The sequence below is a fragment of the Diplotaxodon limnothrissa genome, linkage group LG17, assembly GCF_057381915.1.
Source record: "Diplotaxodon limnothrissa isolate DT_005_m linkage group LG17, D_limnothrissa_male_GT1.1, whole genome shotgun sequence".
In the NCBI taxonomy this organism is placed as follows: Eukaryota; Metazoa; Chordata; class Actinopteri; order Cichliformes; family Cichlidae; genus Diplotaxodon; species Diplotaxodon limnothrissa.
This window is the reverse complement of record NC_140612.1, coordinates 31,717,433-31,744,495: the sequence shown is the minus strand read 5'-3', so window position 1 is coordinate 31,744,495 and position 27,063 is coordinate 31,717,433. Positions and strand designations below refer to the sequence as shown.

Sequence of the window (27,063 nt, the reverse complement as noted above, 5' to 3'; positions counted from 1 at the left end):
CTGCACTTGAATTACATTTCGATTATTTGATTTTAACTGTGGATCTGTGCAAAACTACAAAAATTGATTCACTATCTAACAAATTATATATTAAAGAATTATAAAGAGTAACACGTCACGTCCGATTTAAAGACAAAATATGGAATTTAAATTTCATTGCACGGATATTTTAGTCTTTTAGTTTTACAGTAATGATTTCATGACTTGCATTTTTTTTATTTTTAAACCTTTTAGTATAATTTTCATTGTTTCAAACAGTGAGATTGGCCACTTAAACACACCATTAACCAACTTGATTGATATTTTTTTGTATATAAAAATGAATGTAGTATCTTTGCCTTGCTGTAAACGATTAAAAATGTGTTTTTCTAAACGTGTAGATTGAATCTTTGAGTAAAAGACAGCCGATGATTCAAATATTAAGCAATATTTTCGGTTTTGTTTCTTTAGCTGTTAAGTTTTCTTTTCACCATTTCTGCAAACATGCAGTTTTTATTGTTACTGTATGTATTTCTTTTATAACACACGACACCAAGCAGTAGGTAATAATATTTATTCAGGACGTTGGATCTTGAAGACTAAAAATAGAAAGCTGTTTTCGTTTACAGTGTTTCCATATCTTGACTCTTGAAGGTTTTTAGCCTTCTTTTCCCATTTGTGATGTGGTGTTGAGAGTGTTGCCCATCTACATTGTAAAGCCGTATTGCACGTTGTCTGTAGGGTTTGCTCTGTTGTTGCATGGTCTTCCAGTGGTGTGTGTATCACCCAGCTGTTCTGTCACACAGTGTGTGTTGTTTGGTTTCAGAGCTTGGTATGTCCTTACTAACAGGCTTGATGTACGGTCCTGTTGTCTTGCTTGGTTAAGTTTTTGTTAAGGGTGTGAAACATGTCAGTAATGTGTTGGAACTGTGGATGACTCGCTCCTTTGACGTCTTTATTTTAACATGATTTATCATGGAGACCAGTAAAGACCCAGATTCAGTCTGTCCATGCTTGTCATGTCTGATCCCTGGCTGGGTTTTTCTACTTCCTTATCCCCTCGTGACTTTGCTCCCGTCCTTTTCTCATCTCCTCTTCCTTATCTTCTTCTTTCTCTTTTCTCCTTTCTTTTCTCTTTCCCTCTGTTCCTCCTTCCTTCTCAGCCTGGTGTAACTCCACCTATCTCTACCGTTCCTTTGGTGACCCTTCCTTCTCCGTTGCTGTCTATTGCCGTCACAAAGCCAAGCGCGGCCATGGCTCCCCCTCCCTCTCCTCTGCCAGTCCCTGTTGGGGTGGTGCCTACTATTGTTTCCCCTCCTCCTCCTACTCCCGTACCCACATCTGTGCCTCAGGCTTTGGCCACGGTGGTGCCAATCATCAGTGTAGTCAGCGCCCCGCCTGATACCCCCATGGAAGCCCCCCCTCAGGTACTGGTTATAGATGGTCGAACCCACCAAAAGTGAATGAAATGAGAATTTTCCCAAATTTAAAAAATCTTGGAACTCATGCATGAAGTTTTTTTTTTTTTTTTTTTTTTAACCACCATCACACTTTCTACTGATAGGACCTCACAAAGATGTTACGAAGTTCTTGTTTTTTAATCTGAAATGCACATCCTGGAGTATTGTTATATGATAATTCTGTTTGTTAAAGTTTTGCGAGTAAGAAATGGAAATGCACAGCTACAGTTTTGTGTTGTTTTAATTGCCTTTTGTGGGTTTAAGTGTAACAATATACAGTCAGTTAATAATTGCTGGAAAAACTTACGCATCTTGTTGGTGGAGTGAGTTAAAAAAATAGAAAAAACATGTTGAACCTGCAAAACCAAATTTTTTGATTAGTTTAAAAATAAATATAATGTCCTGTGGAACTGATCAGTAACTCTTCTTGGTTCATATTGGTTCGGTTCATTGAGGCGTTTGTTTATGCACAGCTTTCTTAAAGTCCTGCCACAGCATCTCAGTCAGGCTGGGGTCTGGACTTTGAATGGGTCATTGCTGCAGCTTGATTCTTTCTCAGCCACTCAGAATTGCTGATTTGCTGTGACATCATTGTCTTGTTGCATGATACAACTTTGGCCGAGCTTTAGGTGTGGGACAGATGGCCTCAGATTTGACTTTAGCAACTTTGGTACACAAAGGAGTTCATGGTGTGCAAAATCGTCACGTCTCCACTGCCGTGCTTGACAGTTGATATGCTGTGTTTGCTTTTCTCTATACGTGGTGCTGTGAATTACGGTCAAACATCACTACTTTGCTCTTGGCTGTCCATGAACATTGCTCCACACGTCTTGTGGTTTGTTCAGATGTGGCTTTGAAAACCTAAGCTGTGCTGCCATGTTCTTTTTAAAGAGAAGAGACTGTGTACTCCATACTCGGTCACTTTCTAGTTGTACTGTCATGAACTTTAGAATTTAACATGCTAACTGAGGCCCGTAGAGTCTGAGATGTGGGTTGGGTAATTCGCAGTTTCTCTGAGCGTTGCACCGGCTGTTCTTGGGGGTGGGAGGGTGGAGGTAGTGGGACACCTGAATGCTCCAGATGAACACTGGCTGATGATCAGTTCATCAAGTCCATTTGATTAGCAGCACCTGGCTGCTACTTAACCTCATCATTTCTTTGAAAGGTGTAAGTGTGGACTTGGTTTTTCACAAGTTTGAATAAAGTTCTAATTTAAAGGATACAGTTTATTCCATCCTTGTTCCATATTCTGTTTTTGACATTCTCAGGATTTACTTGAACTTCTGAAAATTACTTTTCTTATAATCTAGCTAGCATTTGCTTCTGTTTTTACACCCGCATTAATTGTTATAACTTCCTGCTATTTTTCCTTCCCTTCAGTGTTCCTGATGTTTGTGGTGACACCACACCCGTGTGTGTCATGCGTAGTTTCATGCATGTATCTGTGTGTATGTGTGTGTTTCAGCCTGCCTCACAATCTTCAGAGTTACCTCAGTCCCAGCTACAGCCGCCTCAAGTTCTCTCATTCATAGAGAGGTAATACTTGCATGTACACACACACACACACAAACACACACAGTTACTCTTCCCTGAAATCAAGGCAATTTCTCTGAATGACATTTTAGCTTTGTGACATCTTTCTCTCACTCAGTGCTCTTTTTAGGTCTTTCTCTCTTACTGTGTTTTGCTTATGTTGTACCTCAGTGGCCATTCTGAGACTTCAGGTTTGAGCGACGGCAACGAGGGAGGAGGAGGTCGTCATGAAGGGCGCTCGGCCAAGCGACACCAGAGACGTTCTGTGCGAAGTCGATCACACCATGAGAAGACGACCAAGGCGAAACTCAATGTTCTCAATGTAATAGCGCACACCTGATAAGTCCTGTGAGGTCAAAATTAAAAACAGGCCCTGTTTTCTACTGCACCAAGTATCCATTTAATGGTTGTTAGAAATGTGTCACTTACAGTAAAGTTATTTATTTCCATTCATTATCTTTTCTTTCTGTGTATGTATTTCTTGATGTGCTTGCATGTAGATCTCCAACCTTGGAGACAGGGTAGCAGAGTGTCAGCTGGAGACCCACAACAGGAAGATGGTGACCTTTAGGTTTGACTTGGATGGAGACAACCCTGAGGAAATTGCCCAGATCATGGTGCACACAATATCACACAACGACTCACATCCACTGTTTTTGATTCATTTCCACTTGCTCCAAATTATAGTTGTTCTAAAATTCTGTATATGAATTGAGTTCTGAAGGATTTCGTATAGTCTAAGTTCTGTTAACCAATTACTTTTGAGCAGACTGCATACATGTAAACAGCCCACGTGGAGAGCAAGTTTGTCATTAGCTTTTTTAATTAAATAAATTTAATTCTGACGTTGCAATCTAATTAAAAATGACTATAGTACTTTGTATGACCCGTCAGTGGAATTGCATGTTTCAACAGCACACAGTTACCAGAGTGGATATTAAACAATATTTCCTCACAGCTGACCAGTTACTACTTTGAATATGAGCGAATGTTGGCTCGTCAGCTTCAGCCATCCAACCTTCACGTTATACTGTCTGTAAATCCCTATTAATAGCTCTGTATTAAGGCTGGATTGTTTTTACGTGCCGGCGCGCCTGCTATCTGCTCTGCGTCATCCAAAACCACTGAAGTACATGCTCTAGTCCTTGCACTTTCATGGAGAGTTCTCATCAGACTCTCACACAAGGCAAAACTACTCGTATGTTACCTCACACTCATGTAGGAAGAAGGCTTATATAAAGAAATATTGCTGTTTGTGACTGATTATATTGCAAATTCATAAGCGTGTGACTAAGCGTGACCTTTTCAACGTGCATGCAGGTCGAGAGTGAGTTTATCCTGGAGAGCGAGAGAGAGTCATTTATTGAACAGGTCAGAGAGGTGATAGAGAACGCTGATGAGAAGGGTCTGGAAAGAGATGCCAACAGCCAGACAAAGAAAACAGTGAGTCTTTATTTTATTCACTGCTGCTGCTATTGAATTTTTATAGCCTGTCTATGGTGTGTCTAAACTTACTGGTCATCTCTACCTTTGCCTCTAACAGACCAACTGTCATTGTTTAATGCATGCTCTCTTGTCGATCTGCAGATGGCAGGTGACACGCAACAGCAGAATCCTGCAATATCTGCCCCCATGCAAGGTAAAATAAAAAAAAAAAGACGAAAGAAAAAGCCTTAAAATAAAATAAATCCGAGACCAGGTTTATTGAGTGGCAAGGACCTTCAGATCTTCTGAATGGAAATCAATAAATACACTTTTGTAAACACCTTTTTTTTTAGCCTGAAAACCTGCAACAGAACATGTCATAACATATCCAGGCCGTGTCTCACTCTTCTGCCTTTTTTAGGCATCCCACCCAGTCCATCTGCACAAGTGGTCCACTCGGCAGGTCGGAGATTTATCGTCAGCCTTGTACCCGAGGCGAGGCTGAAGGAACAAATGCTTCCCACCTCTCCTTCTCTTGCACCTCATGTTGAGACGGGTAAGGATTGTGTGCATTTGCGTGCATTACCTGTAGAGATCGTGTGTTGCCTGAGTGGCCTTAATTGTCATTCTATCACATGAATTCACATGAAGTTGAATAAAAGAAACAGAAACATTCTAACTGTATTTTCTGACAGTGCTGATCTAATTTGCCCAAAATTGCCCAAATTTGTTGATTTTAGATATGTTTTTAACATGATTCTTAATTGATAAGGTGTAATATAGCTTACTATGTATGTGGTACACTGGCTGAAATTTCAAATTTAATGGCTCTGCACACTATGTAGGGTGTTCTAAATAATTTGGTTACAGTGACCTATAAATCGGTGTAATCTGGGTGGAGCTAGGAATTACATATAATCATGTGGTGGCTTAAAATAGTTTCCTTTTTCTCTTCCAGTTTCTCCACCTCCATCACAGACTCCAGGTCAAGGTTTGGGCTTGTCCCATTCTACAGGAGCAGTCAGCTTACACCAAGCATTCTCTGAACTCCGACAGAACCAAAATCAGCTTGATTCAGGGCCCAACACTGCCCCACCCTCCATCCACTCCACCCATCCTCCACTTCTGGAGCCTGCAGCAGCTTCTGTCCCTTCACAGAGTAGCACACTCACTCCCACTGTGGATGCCGCTGCTGGGCATGTCCCTTCTAATTTAAACACAACACAGGATGCCTCTCTTCCTCCTCTTTCTGTATCCTCGACCCCTTCCGCCATCCATCTCAGTCCTCCCTGTTCCTCTTCTCCTCCCCCTACAACAGTGAATCAAAGCATCCTTCAATCACAGGTACTTCCACAGCCAGTAACTCAGGCTGTCTCACAACCCCAGACACAGGTACAAGCACAGCCTCAGCCCCAGGCTTTCAGCCACCCTCAGTCCCAGACAGTTTCTTCTGTCAGTGCTGCTTCAGTACCTTCCACTTTACCAACAGTGGTTCCCCCTCAAATGCTCACCTCCCCTCCTCTAGCCCACACTATTCCTTTTGTGTCCTCCCCGCCCTCTTCATCTCTTATAGCCAGTGAAGTCTCCTCTGATCATTCATCAGTCTTGCCAACTCCTTCCCTGACCTCCTCAGTCATCCCCACCACTGCCATCCTAGGTCCCCAGCTCGCGCCCTCTGTTGTCTCCCTCCCTGCTCCTACTCCCTCATCGTCCGCTGGAGGACTTCTGCCGGTGACCACAAATGTCCCCACAGTCCAACCAACTTTGGTGCACTCTCAGCCTCAGACAGCAGCCCTGGCTGGGCAGACGCATGCCCACAGTGACTGCGAGCCCAGGTGAGAGGTGGTCACTGTGTATTTATTTCTATTTTATTTCTATCCATATATATACACACACACACATACATGGTCAATTTTAGACTATATTTTGTGTGGAAAAGTTCTTGAATTCTTACTTACTTATTAACTTGTTTACCCATAAATACTGATTATTTCTGAGACTTGTTGTCACCGATCTCCTTCAGATGTGAGCACTCCTCTGAGTCGCAGTGCAAACCAGACGACATCCAAGCTCTGGAAATGAAGCTGCGCTCTCTCTTCATGGACCTCGGAGGCGGGGTGCCTTCCACCCAGGGAGACATCGTAGCTGCTGATCTGGCTGCTGTGGCAGGTACCTCGTCACCAGTAGGACCTTGCTCCACCTCCACCACGTCTGTCGCAGCATCTGGCTCCAGCCAGTCAGCCATTCCTCCTCAACCCCCTTCCAGCCTGGCGCTGGGATCACTGGGATCCCCTGCTCCAATCCAGGGCCCTGGGACGCCTGTCTTCACCCCTGCACAGTCTAGTAGGAATATTTAAATCTTTTTTATTTAGTGGTGGTAAATCTTCTCTTCTTTTTATTTAATGTTGCTTTCTGCATTTTCTATAGTCATCCCTGTCTCATTAGGCCAGACCACTCCATCCAAAACGCCCTTATCCAGAGTACCGGTGAGTTGTATAATTCTAAACTTTTTCTAAAACTAAAGGTTTTTTGAGATGTAGTTCAATAATTTTTTGTAGTATGAAGTGTCGTGTGGTCAGACAGCATGTGCATGTTAGCTAATTTTAACTACATATTTTTTTTAATTGTTTGGAAGTCACAAATAATGTAGTTTTGGGAGATTTGCACAAGTTGCGATCAATGAAATACCAAAATCTTTTTTGATCGCACCTAGTATGTCTTCCACAGTTTTTCTCCCCAATTTCCTTAAAACTCATCTGGCATGGAAATTCCTTGTAACATTCTTAACCATAAACACTATTCTTGTTATCTCCTCTACAAATCTCTTCTCTTGTCTTTCTCATTTCTCCCACTCCCATGCTTTCATCACTTCTCTTTCTCCGGGATTAGGCCAGTTCTCCTCCTTCAGAACTCCCGCCACCCTTCCCTGGACCTTGTGTAATACAGGTGTTCTTTTTTGGATCATTTTTTAAGACCGATGTGTCTGAAACAGTGCAACACTGTTTATAGACTGCTCAGTGTGTTTGTAATGTCTTTTTGCAATAGCTTCATCGGATTTAATTTGTGCTGTGCATAAGTTGTGCTTCTGCTTTTTTTCTGCCCTTTCTAAATTCTGCTAAAATGATTCATCTCTCTGAAACAGCAGCGTTATTACAGCCAATCTTGAAAAACTCTAAGATGAGACACTTAAAGGCCCAAAATAAAAAAGCTGCAGAGATGATACATCTGATACAAAGCCTACAAGGACAGTAAAACTTAAAAAAAGAAGAAATCTAATGAAATAATTACATTAAACAATTGAGTAATTTAACTTCAGTGTTACTTTAAAAAGAAGTCAAAAGCACATAAATGCAGTGTCAGGTGGGTTGGTTGACAAATGAGATAAGGCAGGAGTCTCTGTGGACTACGATGTTTGCAGATGATGATGAGATGATCTTTAGTGAAAGTAGGGAGCAGGTAGATGAGAGCCTGAAGAGGCGGAGGAATGTGCTGGAGAGAAAAAGAGTGAATATCAGTACAAACGAGACAGAAGACGTGTGTGAATGAGAGGGAAATAGGTGGGAAGGTGAAGTTGCAAGGAGTATGTGTTTAATACATGGGGTCAACCATCCAGAAGAATAAACAGTGCACAACAGAGGGAAATAAGAGAGCGCAGGCAGGGTCGAAAAGGTGGAAATGAATGTAGGGAGAGAGGACAGAGGACACGCAGAGAGTTGGTGTGACTAAAGTGGATGCCAGGCGATCCATAATGGAAGCTGCTGAAAGAAGAAGACGAAAAAGTCTCTGTGGACTTTTAAGATAAAGACTGGGAAGCACATGGAGCACTGGTCAAAGAGAATGACCAAACAGATTAAAACAGTTTGCCAGACAAATGCAGCAGTGAGCAGTTTGAGCACCAATGACTTCAGGACAGACAGATAGTGAACTGATTTCAGTTGCCAGACCGTGAATGCTTCAGTTTAAAAATAGACTTTCCTTTCAACCAGACAAGCACATTGAATAAATAGAGAGATGTGACATCTAAAACAATCTGATCTGCCCGGATACAACATCCCGTCCCTTATGTAAGTCTCCTGGATGAGACATGTCTCGTTTGATTAAGATAATCCTGCTGTCGTTGAAGTTCACTTGGGATTTGTTTTTAATTATTTATTTTGTAATTGTAGTTTAATTGCTCGAGAATGAATGGCTTTGCGCAGCTTCTGGATCACATTGTTCATTGGCGAAGGAGAGAAATCTGATTTTTTTTTTTTTTTTTTTTTTTTTGGTGAGGAACGGTGTTAAAAATGACAAATTTTAGACTTTAACTGGTCCTAATTTGTATGCTTTGCCAAGTTTTGAGGATGGTTAAAGCATCCAGTTGGACCAGAGGTTAGTTTGCATTTTTAGTCAGATGGTATAACTGGAAGTATTTTAATTACAGTTTGCTTGGAAACGTTCATTTAGACTAGAGGATTTTTAAAATAAACTTCAATGATATTGCACCCTATAAAACAGTGTTACAAAATCCTTGACAAAGAGAATGGAGCATGGTGTATATTCAGGTGGGCTATGAGATCACACACAAGGGCGATCCAGCTCATTGCATACCAGACGATGGCTCAGCTGACTCAGCTACACATCAGTAACATCATTGGTAAGCAGTTTATATAGGCTGCACCATATAAACTGCTTCAGCCTTCCAAAGGTTGTAGTAAATCTGCAAACCGCTGCAAACCCTCTCCAGCAAACCTGCCCTTTTTAATGTTGTGTCTGACTTAATCAGTGTGCCGTATCTGTTGTCTGTTCCATATGGGAGGTTTTGCTGGTGCTCTCGTCATGTCCAACTTTCCATGTATGAGTGCAAAGAAGCAGCAAGGTCCCAGAGTTGAGCTTTGCTTGGAAATATGAATTGCTGCTGATAGAAACAACAGTCTCCTTTTACTATTAGAATACCAGCTTACCTATATAAAACAAATATTCCATCCCTGAAAACAAAATTACCATAAAAGCAGAAAATAAAGACTAAAAAACATAATTGCACTGAAAAAAAAGTCCAAGATTGTGCATACATGAACGGTGATTACAAAGATGGCCTTGATTATGCAATTCTTAGTTTTCCAGGCAGCGAGCTGCAAAATAGAAGGAAGCCAAATGCGAACCAGATACTCAGCAAGAACCTGCCTGCAGATCTAAGACTGCAGTCCATCTCACAGCGGAGCAGCACTAAACAATTAATCAGTTTAGCTGAGCTTGGAGTTTGGTGTTGCTTTAATCCATAAAATCTTAAAATCAACTGAAATGTTTGATTCAGTTGGCTGATCTGTGCTTATGTTGCTAATCAACAGCTATTAGTAAAACCTGCGTGGCCAAGCCTGCCTCTTTTTGCACAGTTTTTGTTCTTGCATGGTCTAACAGTTTATCTGCCCACCTCTTCAGTCTCAGCAGCCTCTGGAGGACTTGGATGCCCAGTTAAGGAGAGCGTTGAGTCCAGAGACTGTTTCTGTGGGCGGTCAGGCCTCCCACATTAGTGTGGCTTCAGTTGGACAACCAGGTATGTTCGATTATACCCAAATCCTAATGTTATATTTTTGTATCTGTGTGATTTCTAAAGTATCCATCATATGTTCCTCAGTTCCTTTTCCAGTGGAGGAAGAAACTTTGTCCTCTCCTGTTCATCCCCCTCAAACTCAATTAGGACGATTTAAGGTAAAAGATCTTCAACACGAGACACCGCACATGAATACCGTCTGCATGTAAGGCTAGCATAATGAATATACGCTGGATCCCAATTGATAAGTAGGATCCAAGTGTTTCTTTGTCTCATAGCCTTCTTCCACGTTTCTCTTCGATGCTTAGGTCTCACGGGCTATCGAAGAGCCCGCTGTCCAGCGACCGGCCTGCACCGAGTCTTCCTCCACCACCTCCTCCACTTCATCTTCTTCATCATCCTCTACTCTCTCGAGCCCAGAGAACACATTGCACAAAAACTCCTCGTTGCCTCTGAAAGCGGAAGGAGCAGGAAAAACAGGAGACGTGGTGGACGGGCCCCCTCACAAGACTCCCGTTGGATCCCACCACCCCTCCCCTCTAACATCCCCTTGCCCCTCCCCCAAACCGCCCACCACCACCATAGGACGCTTTCAGGTAATCGTTCACTTTATTTTCTCTGCCGCCTCCTTTCCTTTTCGTCTTTTGTCCTTTTTCCCAGTTTTAATTCTCTCCCCTCCTCTTGTTGTTTTGTTCATATTTTCAATTTTTTAGGTTTCTCCTAAACCCGAGGCCCGCGTTGGTAGATTCTCAGTCAGTCGTGCTGAGGAGGAGAGTCCTCCACCTGCTGCCAAAGCTGCTAATGGACCCAGCGATCCTGGCCAAGTTTTGACCCCAGATTCTACCCATAAAGCCTCTCTGCCGAGTCTAAACAACTCCTTCAATAACTCCTACATCAGCAGTGACAATGACTCGGAATTTGAGGATGAGGACTTCAAACGGGAAGTCACTCGCCTCAGAGAGAAGTGAGTTATCCCTTTCTCATTTTCTTAAAGTGGAAAATAGATTCACACGTCCATTCTTTGTTTTATTGTCCACCTTTGCTTCTTTAGTAAGGTTAATGGCTTTGAAAAACTTGATTTTTCTCTCCTTCTCGTGCGCTTTTCTTCTCCTCCTTTTCCTTCCAAGAATGATTCCGTTCTTGTTACTTCTATATATCTTATTTTACTTTTCACCCACCAGGCACATGCGTGAGATTCAGGAACTTCAATCCCGCCAGAAGGAGGAAATAGACCGTCTGTTCACCAGGCTGGGAAAGGTAACCAGCGAGTAAAAAACAAAAAAACTGCAATTAAGGCAGCATCACAAAAAAACGGAATGTGAGAATTCTTCCTTTTGGCGTTGTAGGTTCCTCCGCCTTCAGCGATCCCTCCTGTTTTGACCTTGACTGGCAGGAGGAGACGGCCCACCAAAAGCAAGTCATCGAAATCGTCCAGAACCAGCAGCAAGAGTCCATTACAGCCAGGTAGGCTTTGGTGAAAAGATGAACACATGTAAAGGCTCAGTTCATTCAAAAAACGATTTCCTTCCCACACACATGTGAAAATAGTTAGTTTCTATTAACAAAATAGACAAACTTGAAAATACTGACACTACCAGAGCATGAAAAGGTGTTCTTCTAATTTGGTTGAACTGACCCTGAACGACCTTAATCTTGAACCCTAAGCCCACTACAGCCAGGACGGTTCAAAAACCTTTCGCTAACATTGCATCCTCTCTGTGTTTATGCATCCATGTGCACATGTATGTATGTGTTTATCTGCTTGTGTACACCTGCACGTGGGATCAGGCTCGGAGCTTGAACATTTCTGACTGCTTTCTCCGTCTGTTTTTCTCTGTGTGGTTGTGTGTGGGGACGTGTCTCTGTAAATGTCTGGGTAAATGGGTCTCTTTAACTATCCATTACCTTTGTGTTTGTGTGTTTGTGCGTGTCTCTCTACTTTCTGCGATTGGTCCTGGCCTGCTCCTTCCTCTTGCCCATGCCTTCTGCTATCTTCAGGCAGCACTCTATCCGCCCAGAGCGTCCCGACTATGTACCCCGGCCAGCTGGCTCTGCTAGCCCCAGGAGGATTAGCCGATTCGAACAGCAGCACTCTGCTCCAGCCCCTCAAACCCTCTCCCTCCAGTGACAACCTGTGTTCAGCCTACACCAGCGAGGCGGCGCTCTCTGTGCCCAGCCTGTGTGCTCCCACCCCAGGTATGCATCCGCTGAGAGTCCCGGGCCTCGTTGCATCTCCGCAGCATTAAAAGTTCACACAAACAGCTTATTGGATGCTTCGCATGCAGATTAAGACAAATGCATGCTGTTGGTTTGTCTTCACTCACTCACAACAAGATCTCCCATCTCTTTCTGTTGTTCTTTGTTGAGAGAAAAAAAACTGTGAGGGCTAACTCAGTGTCCTTTCTGTGTATTCTTCAACTGTGTCTCTTTTCATCTTTTCCTTCTCTTCCTTCTTCTTATCGTGTCTTTTCTCAATTTTCTCTCTTCGGTTTTATCGCTCTCCTTTCTTCTCATTTCTCCTCCCCTTCACCTCTCTCTTCTCCGTACTTTCCTCATCTCCTCTCTCTTCCCCTTCTTTCCCTCCTCCCTCTCTTCAGGCTGTGTAAAGTTCAGCTGGGGTTCGGAGCGTTTGGCCTTCAAGCCTGGCGGCAGGAGGACGCGCTTTCTGAGTACGCCCTGCTTGGCTCTTTGTGTGTAACGCTCTATTTCTTTGCTCTTCTCTTTTATCTTTACTTACTTTTGTTTAATTTTTTCCCCCCATATATCCGTCGAGTCACAGTCATCCTCTCCTGTGGGTTTTCTTCTTTGGTGGAGGAAGACCCGCTCCTTCTGATATCATCAGTGCTCTGCAGAAATCTGTTAAATTTACAAAAAAAAAAACACGCAAAGTCAGTTGAGTAGACATGAACATCAAACTTTGTGGTTTCAGAAGTTGAAACCTGAGTATTTTAGTTAAACAGACAAGCAGAAACAACGTTTTTACCTTAAAAAAGGTTGTAGGTGCATAAAAAAAGTAAACAATATAAGATCTTACTGCAGGACGCAAAATGTTCAGACAGTGATAGTTCTTCACACCCAGATCTTGCGGCAGTCATCTTTACATACTATTTCTTCATTTGTAATCTTGTTTCTTTCTTTGTCTTCCTTGCCAAAAATGTTATTTTTTTAACTTCCTTGCGCCCTTTTGGCTATAGTAAATAAGAATCGTTTTACTATAATAAGGTCAAAATGACTGAAAATGACAGAAAGTTTCTCACTGTCTGAAGATGCAGTGTGAAGGCCCTGAAATGATCAAAAGAGACACTGAGTTAGTGACACTGAGGCTTTTTTCATTTTTAAACAAGCCCATGTCTCTAATCAAAAATCCGGTACTGTGGCTCTGGGTCATAAAAATCTAAAAATCCAATGAATCAGAAATTGACAGCATTAGCAGGGAACTAAGTTTCATTAGACGGCTCCTGGTCAAAGCCCTTATCAGTCCTGCTTGATTGATGACAATATGTTGCAGATTAATACCGCAGAAATCAATTTTAGAGCTACTTCTAGCTTCTACTGCCGCTGCTCCGTCGCAAATACAGCAGAAGAGCCGATTGACCAAACATATCTATGCTGTTGCGATAAAGTTTGCTGCATGATAGCAGTTGGTTAGTTTTTCCGAGAATTTAGGAGGAAAAACTTAAGGATGACGGCTTCATTTGAATTGACCCTTTAAAGTCAACTGTATCATATTTGATACATGTTTACAAGTTTTTGTCAGTTTTTGAGTCTTCTAGATCATCAGTGTGATGATGTAGAAATAAACTGCACGATTAACTTTGAAGGATGATGTAGCAAATATGATACAAATTAAAACTCATCATTTATACATCGTTTAATTCCCTCACAAAGTTCACTAAACACTTCATTTTCACAAAGCTTGAATTTTCTGGCGATTATTTTGTGATTCGGGCTTTAAAGGGCTTTAAAGGGAAAGCTAGTGAATACAGCAGCTAAACATGGATTTTACAAGCAGCTGGAGAATCCTGTACATTTATACTTAGACCTGTAACTAACGTTCTTTGTGACGTTATTCAAGCTCAAATAAGCTTCTATCCTAACAATAATCATTACAAACATTCTCCCTCTGATCGATTTCATCTTCGGTTCTAATAAATTAGAGACAGATGAGGCCGTTTTGTTTGTCTGCTGGTATTAATTTCAAATCCTGACTGCTTCCATTTCTAACCCTTATTTCCAAATAGCGAAGGACGGACATGTTGATTATTTTAGCTTTTCTTTCATGCGTTTTTAATTTTTTTAAATAAGCAGTTTGTTTTTACATCAATTAAGCACACTTCAAAGCTTGATTTCTATTTTACTCTTAATAAAGTGTTTCTATTAAACCTTAATCTGTAATGCTCAAATGTTTTGTGCTTAAGGGACGTTTCTGAATGCTTCTGAACCCTCTGCAGCTCAAACCCTGTCTCTCCCTTCCTTCTTTCCTTTCCTCACTCGGTGTCCTCACCGCCCGCTCAGCCGTCCCCATGTCGCTGCATCAGCAGGAGTGGAGAGAGGCATACCTGGGTCTTAGTGGACTCGAGTTATTCTTGTTCCTTAACATAGTTTTAAAAAGTCTAGAATTGGATTCAAATTCTTGCTTATAATCAGGGTGTGATTTTATGCATCCCTCTCATTTTTATCGCTGCACTTTGAAACAGTCTACAGCACAAACTTCAGTCTAATGGGGAGCTGATTTCACTTTCAGTGCTTGCAGTCTTTTTAAGTAGAAATTTCACTGCATGGGGCGGGCTTTTCATTGAGCCAAAAAGCACCGCATATTCGTTCATCTCGTTGAACTGCAGCTATGCATGGGGCCGCTGTCTGAGACATCCTGCAGACGTTACTCACATGCGGTGGTGCAGCTGCTATGATAGGCTGACAGAAAGTAGTAGGTGCACTCCTGTGTAAAAAGAGCCGCTCTAAGTCAGTCATTAAAGCAGGCTGTTGTCTAAGTTTGAGACGTAGGATTGTACTGCAGCAGAATATTTATTCAGCCTAACAATTCTTTAGACTGACAGTAATTTTTTAGCTTATTTCATATTAAATAGTGACGTTGATGCACAGATAGATTTGAGTCTTGCTTGTATCATTAGGATTGATTGGATTGTGACTGAAAGCACAAACGTGATGCTGAGAATTTTGCACATTAATTTAAAACCAGAATCCTTTTTTGCACAAATCCCACCCTGTTTATAGAAAGTCTGAAAATCAAAGTCGATTACAATATTTGACCCAGGTGTGGTAAGGCCCTGTGAGCTGCAGAGAGTATCAGAATCACATGTGAAACCAGGTTTTGGTTTGCCCATAAGCATCTTAAAGCCACAGTACACATTTATGGCACATGTGGCTGTGTGCAAAGGCAAATCTGAAATTTGATATTGTTATTAAATTGAAAGTAAAGCAATGTCAATAGCTTTGGTTAAATAATATGTTCACCTCTGGGCTAAAAGTAACTGTCGACTGAGGTCTGCATATCTGCAGAAAATTGTCTGTGTATCTTACCATTGTCAGAAAATGCTTTACTCATTTGTGTGGTTGTACATTAAATAATAATAATAATAATAATAATCAGGGGCAAAGTCTCCTCCACTATTTGCTTTGTGTTTCTGGGGACATGTTACATTGTGTGACAGGTTTTTAAGATGTTCCTGGGCAGCTCAACACCAAAGTCTTGTTTGTTTCAAGGTCACATTATTATGCTTATACCTGTCACAATGTGCATTGTGTTTGGTTGTTGTGTGTTGTGGGCGGGGCTTAACTCTGACTCTCTCCCGATCCCTCCAATTGTTGTCTTCCGGCCGCACAGGGAAGATGGTGAAAAAAGTCTGCCCCTGCAACCAGCTCTGTAGTAACTATCTCTCTTTTTGGTCTTTCCTCCCTCCCTCCATCCATACCAACTCCTCCATCCTTGCACTTGCTCTCCCACGCTTCCTCCCGCCTTCTGACGCCCTGTCGGTTACAGCTCCGACCCTCTGCCAGATTTGAGATCCGTTAACTTCAGTTATTTCAGCTAAGACGAGCTTTGCAGTTTCGATGATGGCGTTTCAGGGAAAGTCCAGTTTGAGGGCTGAAATAACTGAAGTGTGTAGCCTTAACAGATCTAAACTGACAGCGCATGCACCTGCAAGCTCTCCCTCTCTCTCACACACGCATATAATGTGCCAAACACTAACACATACAAGCTGCCCCTCCCGTTCCTCTCAGCCTTCACCATGGCTTTTGGCTTGGACTACATAGACCAGAATCCCATGCTGCTGCAGTCGTTCATGACTCAGCGTCTCCTCATTCTTATTTTCCTCCATTTTGTTTAGCATGACATGACAGTTTATTTCTATTTATTGATTTATTTATTTTTGTCAGACCAACTGTATAATCCTTGACAATCCTTGCATATTCTGCCTGTTCTCATTTAATATCTGATATGAACAAATCATGTCAATATTTAACGCCCATGCTCATTCTGCTGGCATGGCTTTGGGATGATCTTGTATGCAAAGGAAGTGCATCAGCTTCGTGTGATTATAAGGGTAATGTGCAGTTATGGGGATGTTTAAAACATAAGAAAACATGATCTATCTGCAGTATGTGTATATGCTTTTCATATCTTTATGGTTTTCCTCGTAGCATTTATAAATGAATCTTTATCTTCTCTTCCACAGACCTAAATTATTTATAAAAATTGCATATTTACAAAAGATAAACCTGTATTCTCAAAGACTTGTCTGCAGTATAAGGGATCCAGAATTAAGGGACTTGAAACTGTTGTTTGAAGCAGCAGAGTGTGCAGCGTCTTGTAGCAAAGAGCTTATTTCACTAGCCAGTGTTTGGTGGTTTCCTATTGGACTGATAGACCAGCCCTGTCATTACCCATCATTGAGCACGGTATGGGGAACACACAGATGCCAAAAAGCCAGCCTGCAGTGTGTGCTTTTTTTTTGGAGTTTAGTCTGCATTAAGTTTGGTAGTGGGTGGGAAAAAAAACACATAATACTTCCTGATACAGAGCTTGAGCACCATCTAGTGTCTGGGAAATGTATTCAGAGTTAAGAGGTGCACTGCAGGGGCATTTTGAATGCTCTACAGGCTGTCCAGTGTGATCTGATTCCTTGTTATAAATAAGATATATATACTATAAAGGGTTCAGCATTTATCCTAACTGCCAAAGTGCCCTTCCTCTGCTATCATAAGTTGTCTCTTATTCCTGTTTATCATCATGATCTCCATCATTAAAACTAAACAATGCAGTTCTGTGACCATGTCGACATGCTCAGCTGCCCTAAACCTCCTGACCTGACCAACCTCTGTCTGCCCTTTGTGGTTAAGACAGAGCCGCCTGCCGCCAATCACAATCATCCAGATAACATCAGCTTTGCCTCACCTTTTAAACATTATCTCACACTATTTGCTCTTTTCCCTCCTCCCTTGTGTCTATCTTGACTCTCAGGGACGAATAGCACCAATGCAGTGAGCGGTTCAGGTGGTTTGGGTCAAAGCCAGGGGGGTTCTCAGTGTCTGGCCCCCAACATGCCAGCCCCACACCAGAGGAAAGGAACCTTCACCGATGACCTTCATAAACTGGTGGACAACTGGGCCAGAGATGCCATGAACCTCTCACAGGTTTAGTGCTGTTTTTGAATGTATATTTTAAAACATAGCAAGAGTTTTCATATCAAAGAAAAATATATTTTATCAGTGACTCAGCAGGTCCCATAGTTAGTTCACTAGATATGAAGACAGAGAGGAAAGAGCTTAAACTCTGAAACCTCCTTTTTAGAAATGCAAATGTGTTTGATCTGTTGAAGAAACCTGATCCAAGGCCTTTTGGATGTATACAAAAAGTGTTAGCCATAACTTTGTGCCTTGCAGTGTTAATCTTAAGAGAAAGGTCATGAACATGACAAATATTTTTTCTGTTATCAGTGGACATGGAAGCAGTTTTTTGTGATTAATTATATATTACATCATTATGTTTGTACAGTAAATTAAACATTGAACTGTTTCAGGGTAAGAGGAGTGCCAAACAGCTGCAGCAGGCTCCGGTGCAGGGACACAGCTATGAGGTTAATATTAAAAAACACCACATCGCATCATTTCTGCACTAAACTCTTAGAAAAAACACAAAAAGCTGTTTGATCCCTGCCTGCTTTACTACATCCAGATTTCTGGATGATGTGCTATTGTATTCCCTTAACAACTGATCTTTTGGTGTTTAATTAAAATGCATTATTTTGCATCATGTGCCATTTAAAACACAGTAAAATTTACATGTTATTATATTACAATGTGATATTGATTTTTCAAATTGATACTTTTTACTTTTCAGACATGCAAATTCCCAAAAAAATGTTTTGGTTATTTAATTATTAAATTCCACCTGACATGAAGCAAATCTGCTGTGTTGGTGGTGCAGAGAATAACACAGTTTGTTTAGCTAAGATAAATGTCGCATGGCTGTATTTTTGGGTTGTTTTTTTTTAACTTACATTTTAAGCAGGCTTGGTTAATAATAACTCTTTAATTTTAACTCCTTGAAAGACATCTTTACCTAGCACAGGGAACTAGAATCAAATTATTTAAGAGAAAAATGCTTAATTTTGAATTTTGAGTGACGTTTCTCCTCCCCTGCAGGTTATCCAGTCAGCCAGTCTGGGCAGGAAGTACTCCGCTCCCAGCCAGCTGTGTCCCAGCAGCATAGGTGGTTCAGCCCACATCCCAACAAACTCCAGCACCGCTACCTCTCTGGCTGCCCGAAAGGGCTCTTTATGCCACCCTCCTGCCTCCTCCACTCCACCCCAACCCCAGCTTCCCCAGTTCATCCACTACACCCCAACTGCTGCCTATAGTGCACAATGGTCTGGTCCGGCTCACAGCCTGTCCACCCCACACCAAGCACCAACACAGCCTCTGCTGGTCAGTACCTCCCAACCCCTGGGCCCCTACCCCACGCCACAGGGCCAGATTCCAGGCCAGGGGCCACTCCAAGCTTTCCATGTGACCAATACCCTGCAGAAATCAGTCAGTAACCCGGGAGGACCCAACTTGAGGACCACGTAGGGCTCAGAGTCGGGGCCGGTTTAAATCACGGCCTGAGAGGACTGGTGTGAAGTGGAGTGTTCATCGCTGGATTGACTAGAAAGTGTGATTGATTTTATTTCTTTTGTTGGGAGAGGGGGGTTGAGACGGGGGTAGGCATGCGTGTGCATGAGAAGCCACTTCAGGCTGCACTTCAGAGAAAAGCAGTGCAGCCTTTCTGCTGTGGGCTTGTAGCAAAAGAAAAAGACTCAGAGTACAATGATAAAAGGCCAAAGAGGTTCTGACAGGGTGTGTGGGCTTGCTGTCAATAACTGTCTGCATGTTTGCTCTAATGGCTGGTTTACACTTGTTGGATTTCACGCTCTGACATGAGTTAACATATCTTTACATAATATGGGTTAGTGAGCCGTGCTTACTAGACAGACGACATTACATCAGGCTCAGGAGGAGGAAGAATGTGGTAGCCAGCTTTTACAAAATCCAACTTGAGCCTTTGTGTCCGTGGAGTACCTTCTCATCAATTCCTGCTGGTACTGATTTTAAGGCCTCTGCTATCCATGTTTATCAGTCTCTGCTAGAAATCCCAACAAAAAAACTTGCAAATATGCATTTCTTCCATTGGGGGTGAGCATTGCTAGTCCTCACATTAACCGATATTGTTGCTTAGCGTTAGGAATCAAAATCGTCAGTGTTTCTGACAGCAGTTAGCATCCTTAAATCAAAGGATTACAGGAGGAGATGCAAATGGCAGCAGATAGAAGGGTGAGGTGAGAGCAGAAGACGAGTCCGCATAACTCTAATCGAATGTTTCAGGAAGTCGTTTGGAAGTTGGAGAGCCTTCCTAACCTTTAAAAGCACAAAGCGAGTCAAGATTAAATCAAATACATATCGAGACTAGATGTAGCCCAGCATCTCCGCCGTCTTCTTCTCCCCCTCCCCACCGCTCAGTGTGGCAAAGTATTCAAGCAGGTAGAGAGAGATGGAAGTGGGAAAGCCCTCCATCAGCTTCCTGTTTCAGCTCACTTCATGTCGATGGGGTCCCAAACGGGCAGAACAGATGCTTCACGACTTCTTTCGTCCCTCTCTCTTCACCTCCCTGTTGCAATTTGAAGCAATAACAGCAGAAACCTTTTAGAAGAGGACAAAAAAAGCCCGAACACAAGAGAACTCAGTGTGTAAAAGTGACCTTGTTATCAAGATAATATCCATGTATAGTTCGTGTCTGTTTTTTCGAATGTCTGCTATGATGATTCCATTTTTTTTGTGTGTGTCGTCGGGTTGGTTCCCTTGTTGCCCCCTGCCCCACCCACCTACCGCCACCCCAGCTAGCAATCTGACGCATACACATTCACACACCCACGCAACTCTTATGACATTCATATAAATACACAAAGCCGCATACAGTCATTCACAGACTCATGTAAATACACTCACGCATAGTTGGAGGTGTAGCAGCTGTCAGACTCATGGGCCGTGCCTCAGTTCTTAGTGTCATAATTAGGTCGTTTTCAATATCTGGGTTGAAATGCAATGTACATTATTGTCATAATTATTGTTGTTAATGATTGTTCTATTTAAAAAGAAACAAAAAACAAAACCGTGTTCTGTCAATGGACCTGTTATATGTGCACATCGCTGTATGATGTGGAGACACTGTGATTATTGTTGTTTGTTATTAGCAAATGTTGTTGGACAACATTAGTTTTAGGGTGAATTTAAAAACAAAAAAAAGCATATTTAGAATAGTTTTTCGGGGTCCTTTCGCTTTCAATTCACAGCTTTCCACAAACGAATTTTTGGAGATCGGTAACCCCTCTCTCTCTTTCTCTTTTTTTCCAATAAGCGTCCTTCTGTCAGTTTACTGAGGACACACTTCCAAACCAATGCCTTACCAACAACTAATCAATCCGTTTTTTCAGGTCATCTCTATAAACTGGGTGAATTGAAAGCCGAAACTGACCTGAGTATAAAGACAAACCGGCGTGAACGCCAGGATAGTCGATATTTAGATAATAAAGTAAAGCTAGCTATTTTTTTTCTTAATACAGTACTTGTCTATCAGACACTTTAAATAGCCCTCCTCTTCCCTTTCTCCCCTGGTTTTGTTAGATGAATGTGAATGTATAAAAACCAATGGTGTCCATTTTTAATGTACTTGAAAAAAAAAAACCCTGTCTTTTATTTTTGCTTGTCTTCGCTCCCCCTGACCCCTCTAGAGCCTCTAGTGATGGCTGGAGGTATTAAACTAGTGCCTTGCTTCCTTCCTTCCTGTTGCTTCTCCATTGGAGGTTAAAGTGAGCACATTGGACAGAATTTGTGGAGGATATAAGGTTGTTGCTGTGAAGTTTAGCGGATGAGGCCTGCAGTGTATATGTGCACGCACGTTTAGGCCGGCTTGTGATGATTCCTCCTGAGTGTATTTTTTGCAAAATGGGGAAATTTGGAGTGAAATGCTCTGCTGCCGTTTGAACGAAGGTTGAGATTGACGTCCAGAGACGGAGAAAGGCAACCGTTTGTTATCAGTGTTGTTTCTATTGCTGTATATATTTTTTTTTTCTTCAGTTTTAAGGAGGGAGTTTATTGAAGATTGTATTCGAAGCTTGGACCACTCTGTACTTTGACCCGAGTGCAGCATACTTGCGGGGAGAGCATGCCGTGGTACAGTGACATAGTGTTCTTTTTAACGTGAGATCAGCTGATATTAAAGACTCGTTTTAGCTTTCTGTCAGGATTTGAAACTCTGAGACCATCAGAGCTAACCAGGAACGTGATATAGGCCATGATGTCGCGCTCTACTGTCAGAATAATTTGGGTTTACTGAAATATTGTGAGAAGCGCAGGCTAATGGCCCTGTTTAGGTATGTCTGAAATCTGTTTATACTTGGCGTTAAAATGTATCTGGAGGGATCAGATCACATGTGGATGTGGCACTAAATATAAAAAGGACCACCAAGGCACACTGTGATAGGCTGAGGTAGTCTGCAGTGCATCAGGCCACTTCTTTTGAAGTGTAAATATCGTTGTGCCCTGATGCATCCCCCTCAAGGACTTCAGAGGAAAGCATGTCACTAGTGCAAGATGTACAGTATAGGTCCTTTTTCCTATTGTTCTGCCTCCTTTGCAAGTCACAAATGAATTATCTGTGTTTGTTTGCTAGCCTTTAACTATCTAGCAAAAGTCACATATACAGGAAGTAGCCAAGCAGTCAGCTGGACACTTTCAGACACGGTAAACAACAGCTGTAATCTTGTGATCCGGTCATGCATTAGATGCATTAGTCAAACCGAGTCTAAAGAAGGTTCGGTATATCTAAATAAGCAGCAACCTAACACTTGAAAATGCAACTTTAAAAAAATGTAGCCAAAAAAGTGTTTGGTGCATATAGATACTCTGTGACATCATCTTTTTCTGATACATTTTAAACTAGTTGGAAGTAACTAGCTGGAAGAAAGAAAGGAATAAAGAAAAACAAGGCAGTACTTTGTCAGGACCCATAAAAATTCTGCAAAAATATTAACGAGGCAGCACAGTTGTCAGCTGTCTTTACAGAAATTGAAAAACCAACAAATAAAAGTCAGCTTTAACGAGTTTTTGAGTGAAGGTATGACAGAGATGATGGCAGTCATGATGATTGATGGATTTAAGGGAGTACGTGCAAGGCCTCTGGCACCCTCTACTGTTTTTTTGTTTTGTTTTTTTAACCTGTAACACAAATTAAACATTTGGTACAAACTTCAAAGCTTTGCATCTTTCCATTGCTTTTTTCCAGATTGTGTGTAAGTTACTTTGTAAAGTTTGTGCAAAAGAGCATAGATCTTTTTTCGTTATATTCCTCGAGAAAAATAACGCGACATTTTTTACTACTTGGCAAGTTTGGTTGAAGCTGTGAATAGTCATTGAGCCACTTTGCTTCTGAGTTCTCAATATAAGCATTCTGTCAGACCTTTAATGATGCCACAAACTCAGTGCCATTTGATTTTTTGTTTTTGTCAGTGGAGGAAAAAAAGTGGCGTAGTTACCTGCTTTAATTCACTGGAGCTGTTTAATTTGCCAGGTATCATCCTGGATCTGCACTTTGCAGCTGCAGATTTGAGGTTTGGTCATATTTTACTGTCTCTCTGTTACGCAATGATTACAATAAAAGGAATACCTGCTGCGCTGCAATGCCCTTGCATGCAGTATTAAAACTGTCACTTTAATAATATCAATATCAAACTGAGATTACAGTAGGTTTTGACGGCTATGCCCCTGCTGGAAGTGGGTGCAGTTATTGTGAAGTTTTGGAGTTGTCGTGGAGGAATTTTACTGTGAAAGGCTCGAAAGTTTTCCAGCACAGGCACTCTTATTGTGAAGTTTCCTCGAGTTAAAGTGGAAAAGTAGGATTGTGTGTTTCAGGAGAGGCGTGCACGGTGTAGCAATAGTTTGAACTCGCTTGCATTAGAATCAGTTTCCTGTTGATGTGTTTTCCAGTTTTCGCCTCTTCAGGACTCGCTTACCCTTTACGCTTTTCACTGTAGAAGTGCCCACATGTAAAAAACAAACAAAAGAGAGAGAAAAACAACAATAAAAGAGATTCTGCCTTTCAGCGCACACACACACACACAAAGCCACAGTCACAGATACATGCAACTCCTCGCTGTTTTATGTAGCTTGCTCCTGTGAAATGATGTGTTGAAAACAGCAACAGTTTCTGTGAGCGTTGCTGAAAATATGTCGATTTTGTTTCTTGTCTCTCTCCACTCTCACATTTTGTTTTTTTGAATTCTCACTGTGCCGTTTTACTGTCTCTACCAGCTCCTAATTTAATTCATTGCTTTCCTTTTTCTGTATCGTGGTTGACGTTGTTCAAACATGGTCGGATTTTAAGTAAACAAATATGAAAGAATGAAAGAGAATAACAAAAAATAAATAAATACATGTAAGGAGTCATCGACAGCCTTTAATGGTATGTTTTGCACTAAGTATAGAGTGTTCAAGCTTCTTATTAAAAACAAAACTTTGCGCTTTGCGCTACAATACAATAAATTTGTTACTTTATTTGTAAAAACTTAATAAATAAAAGTTGTTTAAATGAATCTGAGTGGGGGTTTTGTGTATTATTTGGGTTGTTATGGCTTAAATAGTTTTTCTCTGCCGACTCAAACCTTTTAAGTCTGGATGAATCACTCCATTATAATTATACATTCAATAAGAATGTATTCTTAACCTTCCGCTGAGAGCATTTCTGGTGATGCTGCTACCTCTCATGTATAACAAATCATGTTATAACCATGTTATAACCAACCATGTTATAAAGATGTTATAACCAACCATGTTATAAACATGTGATAACCAACCATGTTATAAACATGTGATAACCAACCATGTTATAAACATGTTATTACCAACCATGTTATAACCATGTTATAACCAACCATATAACCATGTTATAACCAACCATGTTACAACCATGTTATTACCAACCATGTTATAACTAGAGATGGCACGATACCACTTTTTTATGTCCGATACCGATACCGATATCATAAATTTGGATATCTGCCGATACCGATATGAATCCGATATAGTGTTTTTTAATCAACAAAACTGTTTTTTTAAATATCTTGCTGCATTTTGTATAAGTTCATACTCAAGTTTAAAACAACAACTACACTAAAGCTATTCTGTTATACCTGTATGCAAAAAACAATATTTCATAGTTCAGCAATACTGATCAATCTAATAAACTTAAACCTACACCATCCTCCCTATTCTGGTATTTTAAAGAGTACTTAGCGTAAATATTAAGCAACCTAACTAATAGGGTTCCAACTCCCAGTAACAACAAAAATAAATAAATAAAAAATAGGGAACCACCCCTCACGCTCCACCTCATGATGCTTAATCCACGTAATCAATCTTAATTTGATGCAGTGTGGAAAAAAAATGCACAGAAATCAATTATTTTTCAAGAAATATTAAATAGATTCAACATCTTTCTTCAACAAAATTGCAGACTGCACAGATGGTACCTTCCCAAAGGAAAAAGTACTATAGCTTACTAGGGTATATATATTAGACTTAATAGTCACTATATACAGTAATTGACTTCTATTCCTTTTACATCAAATTAAAACTTTGGGTGTCAGATAATTATTTATTAAAAGCTAGACATTTTAAATGAGAATAAGAAAGAAAAGTCTGTCTTTGTGCCCCCTTTTCCCTGTTAATGCCCTATCGGCCCCCCTGGCTAAACTTTGCTAGATCCGCCCCTGCACAGTTACCAGCGTCAGCTACGTAGAAAAAGATCCTGGTGTAGAAATTAATATTAAATAAATTCTAACAACAGCTTATCAAGCTTAAACGTGCTGCTGTTGTTCAGCCGCTGGTTTCCTCTTTCTGGTGCAAAGTGGGCAAAAAACAAACAAGAGAGACGGAGTCGCGACAGAAAAGCCGATCAGCTGATCATTAAGCAGTTTCATGATTGAAGTAGCAGCAAGAAGAGGCAGTCGCTTGTTAAGCTTAACGCAGGAATGCTTTACATGGACTTACACACTTGCTTTACTTCTCTCGGGGATAATTTTGTCGGAGATGAAATGCCGGGTTGCTAGCGAAGCTCCAAATGCTATCCAGACCACCGACAGGTCCCGCATGCCACAGCCGCTCTATCACGTGATGCATACTGCTCCGACGTGCTAACGTTCTGAGGTGAGTTACGGCGTGTTGCAAGTTTTGCGAGGTGCTTTCGTGATATTTAATGGATTGGATTACATTATTTATTTTTCTCCAATATCCGATCCAGTAATTTAGGTCAGTATCGGACCGATACCGATACGTAATATCGGATCGGTCCATCTCTAGTTATAACCATGTTATTACCAACCATGTTATAGCCATTTTATAACCAACCATGTTATTGCCATGTTATAACCAACCATGTTATAACCAACCACATAACCATGTTATAACCAACCATGTTACAACCATGTTATAACCAACCATATAACGATGTTATAGCCAACCATGTTATTACCAACCATGTTACAACCATGTTATTACCAACCATGTTACAACCATGTTATGACCAACCATGTTACAACCATGTTATAACAAATCATGTTATCTCTGCCATCTATAATCCAGTTTTGAGATCCCTGCCCAGACGCCTTGACGCCCACTCACATCCTGGGCCATCTGACCTCAGGAATTCGCATGATAAGGTGGGGCAAGGTTTCACAATGAACCTACCCGAAACTCTGGCTGATTGGAGCCCACACCCAGTTTCACACCTTGGCTCAGGCGATTAGAGGATCATCAGGGGGTCCTTTTGTCCCTCTGTGGGGGGTTACTCCCACTAGGTTTATATCTGGGACTCTCCACCATTTGACCTTAGAACTGAAGAAGCTTCTCGGATGAGAGGTGAAACGTCTTCAAGTAACTTAAAGAAGTCCAGACGCTTTTCTTTGCAAGCTCCTTTGACTACGATGACCTGGATGACTGAGAACCTTCACAGACAACCATGTTATAAATATGTTATAACCAACCATGTTATAAACATGTTATGACCAACTATGTTATAACCATGTTATAACCAACCATATAATAATGTTATTACCAACCATGTTACAACCATGTTATTACCAACCATGTTATAACCATGTTATAACCAACCATGTTACAACCATGTTATAACCAACCATGTTATAACCAACCATGTTATAACCATGTTATAGCCATGTTATAACCATGTTATAACCATGTTATAACCAACCATGTTATAAACATGTTATAACCATGTTATAATCAACTATATTATAACCATGTTATAACCAACCATTTTATAACCATTTTACAACCAACCATGTTATAAGCATGTTATAACCAACCATGTTATAACCATGTTATAACCAACCATGTTACAACCATGTTATAACCAACCATGTTATAACCATGTTATTACCAACCATGTTATAACCATGTTATAACCAACCATGTTACAACCATGTTATAACCAACCATGTTACAACCATGTTATAACCAGCCATGTTACAACCATGTTATAACCAACCATGTTATAACAATGTC

At 41.2% G+C, this 27,063-nt stretch overlaps 1 protein-coding gene across 1 annotated transcript in view; it reads left to right on the top strand.

The window, feature by feature from the left end:
* wnk1b (WNK lysine deficient protein kinase 1b) overlaps nt 1-23,919 on the top strand; it is a 98,245-nt gene extending 74,326 nt beyond the window's left edge. The window contains exons 16-36 of the mRNA XM_085375867.1: nt 1,143-1,406; nt 2,905-2,975; nt 3,144-3,294; nt 3,473-3,589; nt 4,293-4,415; nt 4,560-4,611; nt 4,819-4,953; nt 5,356-6,232; nt 6,421-6,740; nt 6,825-6,883; nt 7,287-7,343; nt 9,816-9,930; nt 10,012-10,085; nt 10,236-10,523; nt 10,641-10,891; nt 11,109-11,184; nt 11,274-11,391; nt 11,926-12,123; nt 17,411-17,583; nt 17,970-18,026; nt 18,595-23,919. Of these exons, the coding sequence (XP_085231993.1) occupies nt 1,143-1,406; nt 2,905-2,975; nt 3,144-3,294; nt 3,473-3,589; nt 4,293-4,415; nt 4,560-4,611; nt 4,819-4,953; nt 5,356-6,232; nt 6,421-6,740; nt 6,825-6,883; nt 7,287-7,343; nt 9,816-9,930; nt 10,012-10,085; nt 10,236-10,523; nt 10,641-10,891; nt 11,109-11,184; nt 11,274-11,391; nt 11,926-12,123; nt 17,411-17,583; nt 17,970-18,026; nt 18,595-19,020 (4,002 nt within the window). The 3' untranslated portion in view covers nt 19,021-23,919. The remainder of the gene's footprint in view (nt 1-1,142; nt 1,407-2,904; nt 2,976-3,143; nt 3,295-3,472; nt 3,590-4,292; nt 4,416-4,559; nt 4,612-4,818; nt 4,954-5,355; nt 6,233-6,420; nt 6,741-6,824; nt 6,884-7,286; nt 7,344-9,815; nt 9,931-10,011; nt 10,086-10,235; nt 10,524-10,640; nt 10,892-11,108; nt 11,185-11,273; nt 11,392-11,925; nt 12,124-17,410; nt 17,584-17,969; nt 18,027-18,594) is intronic.
* The last annotated feature ends 3,144 nt before the right edge of the window (nt 23,920-27,063 follow it).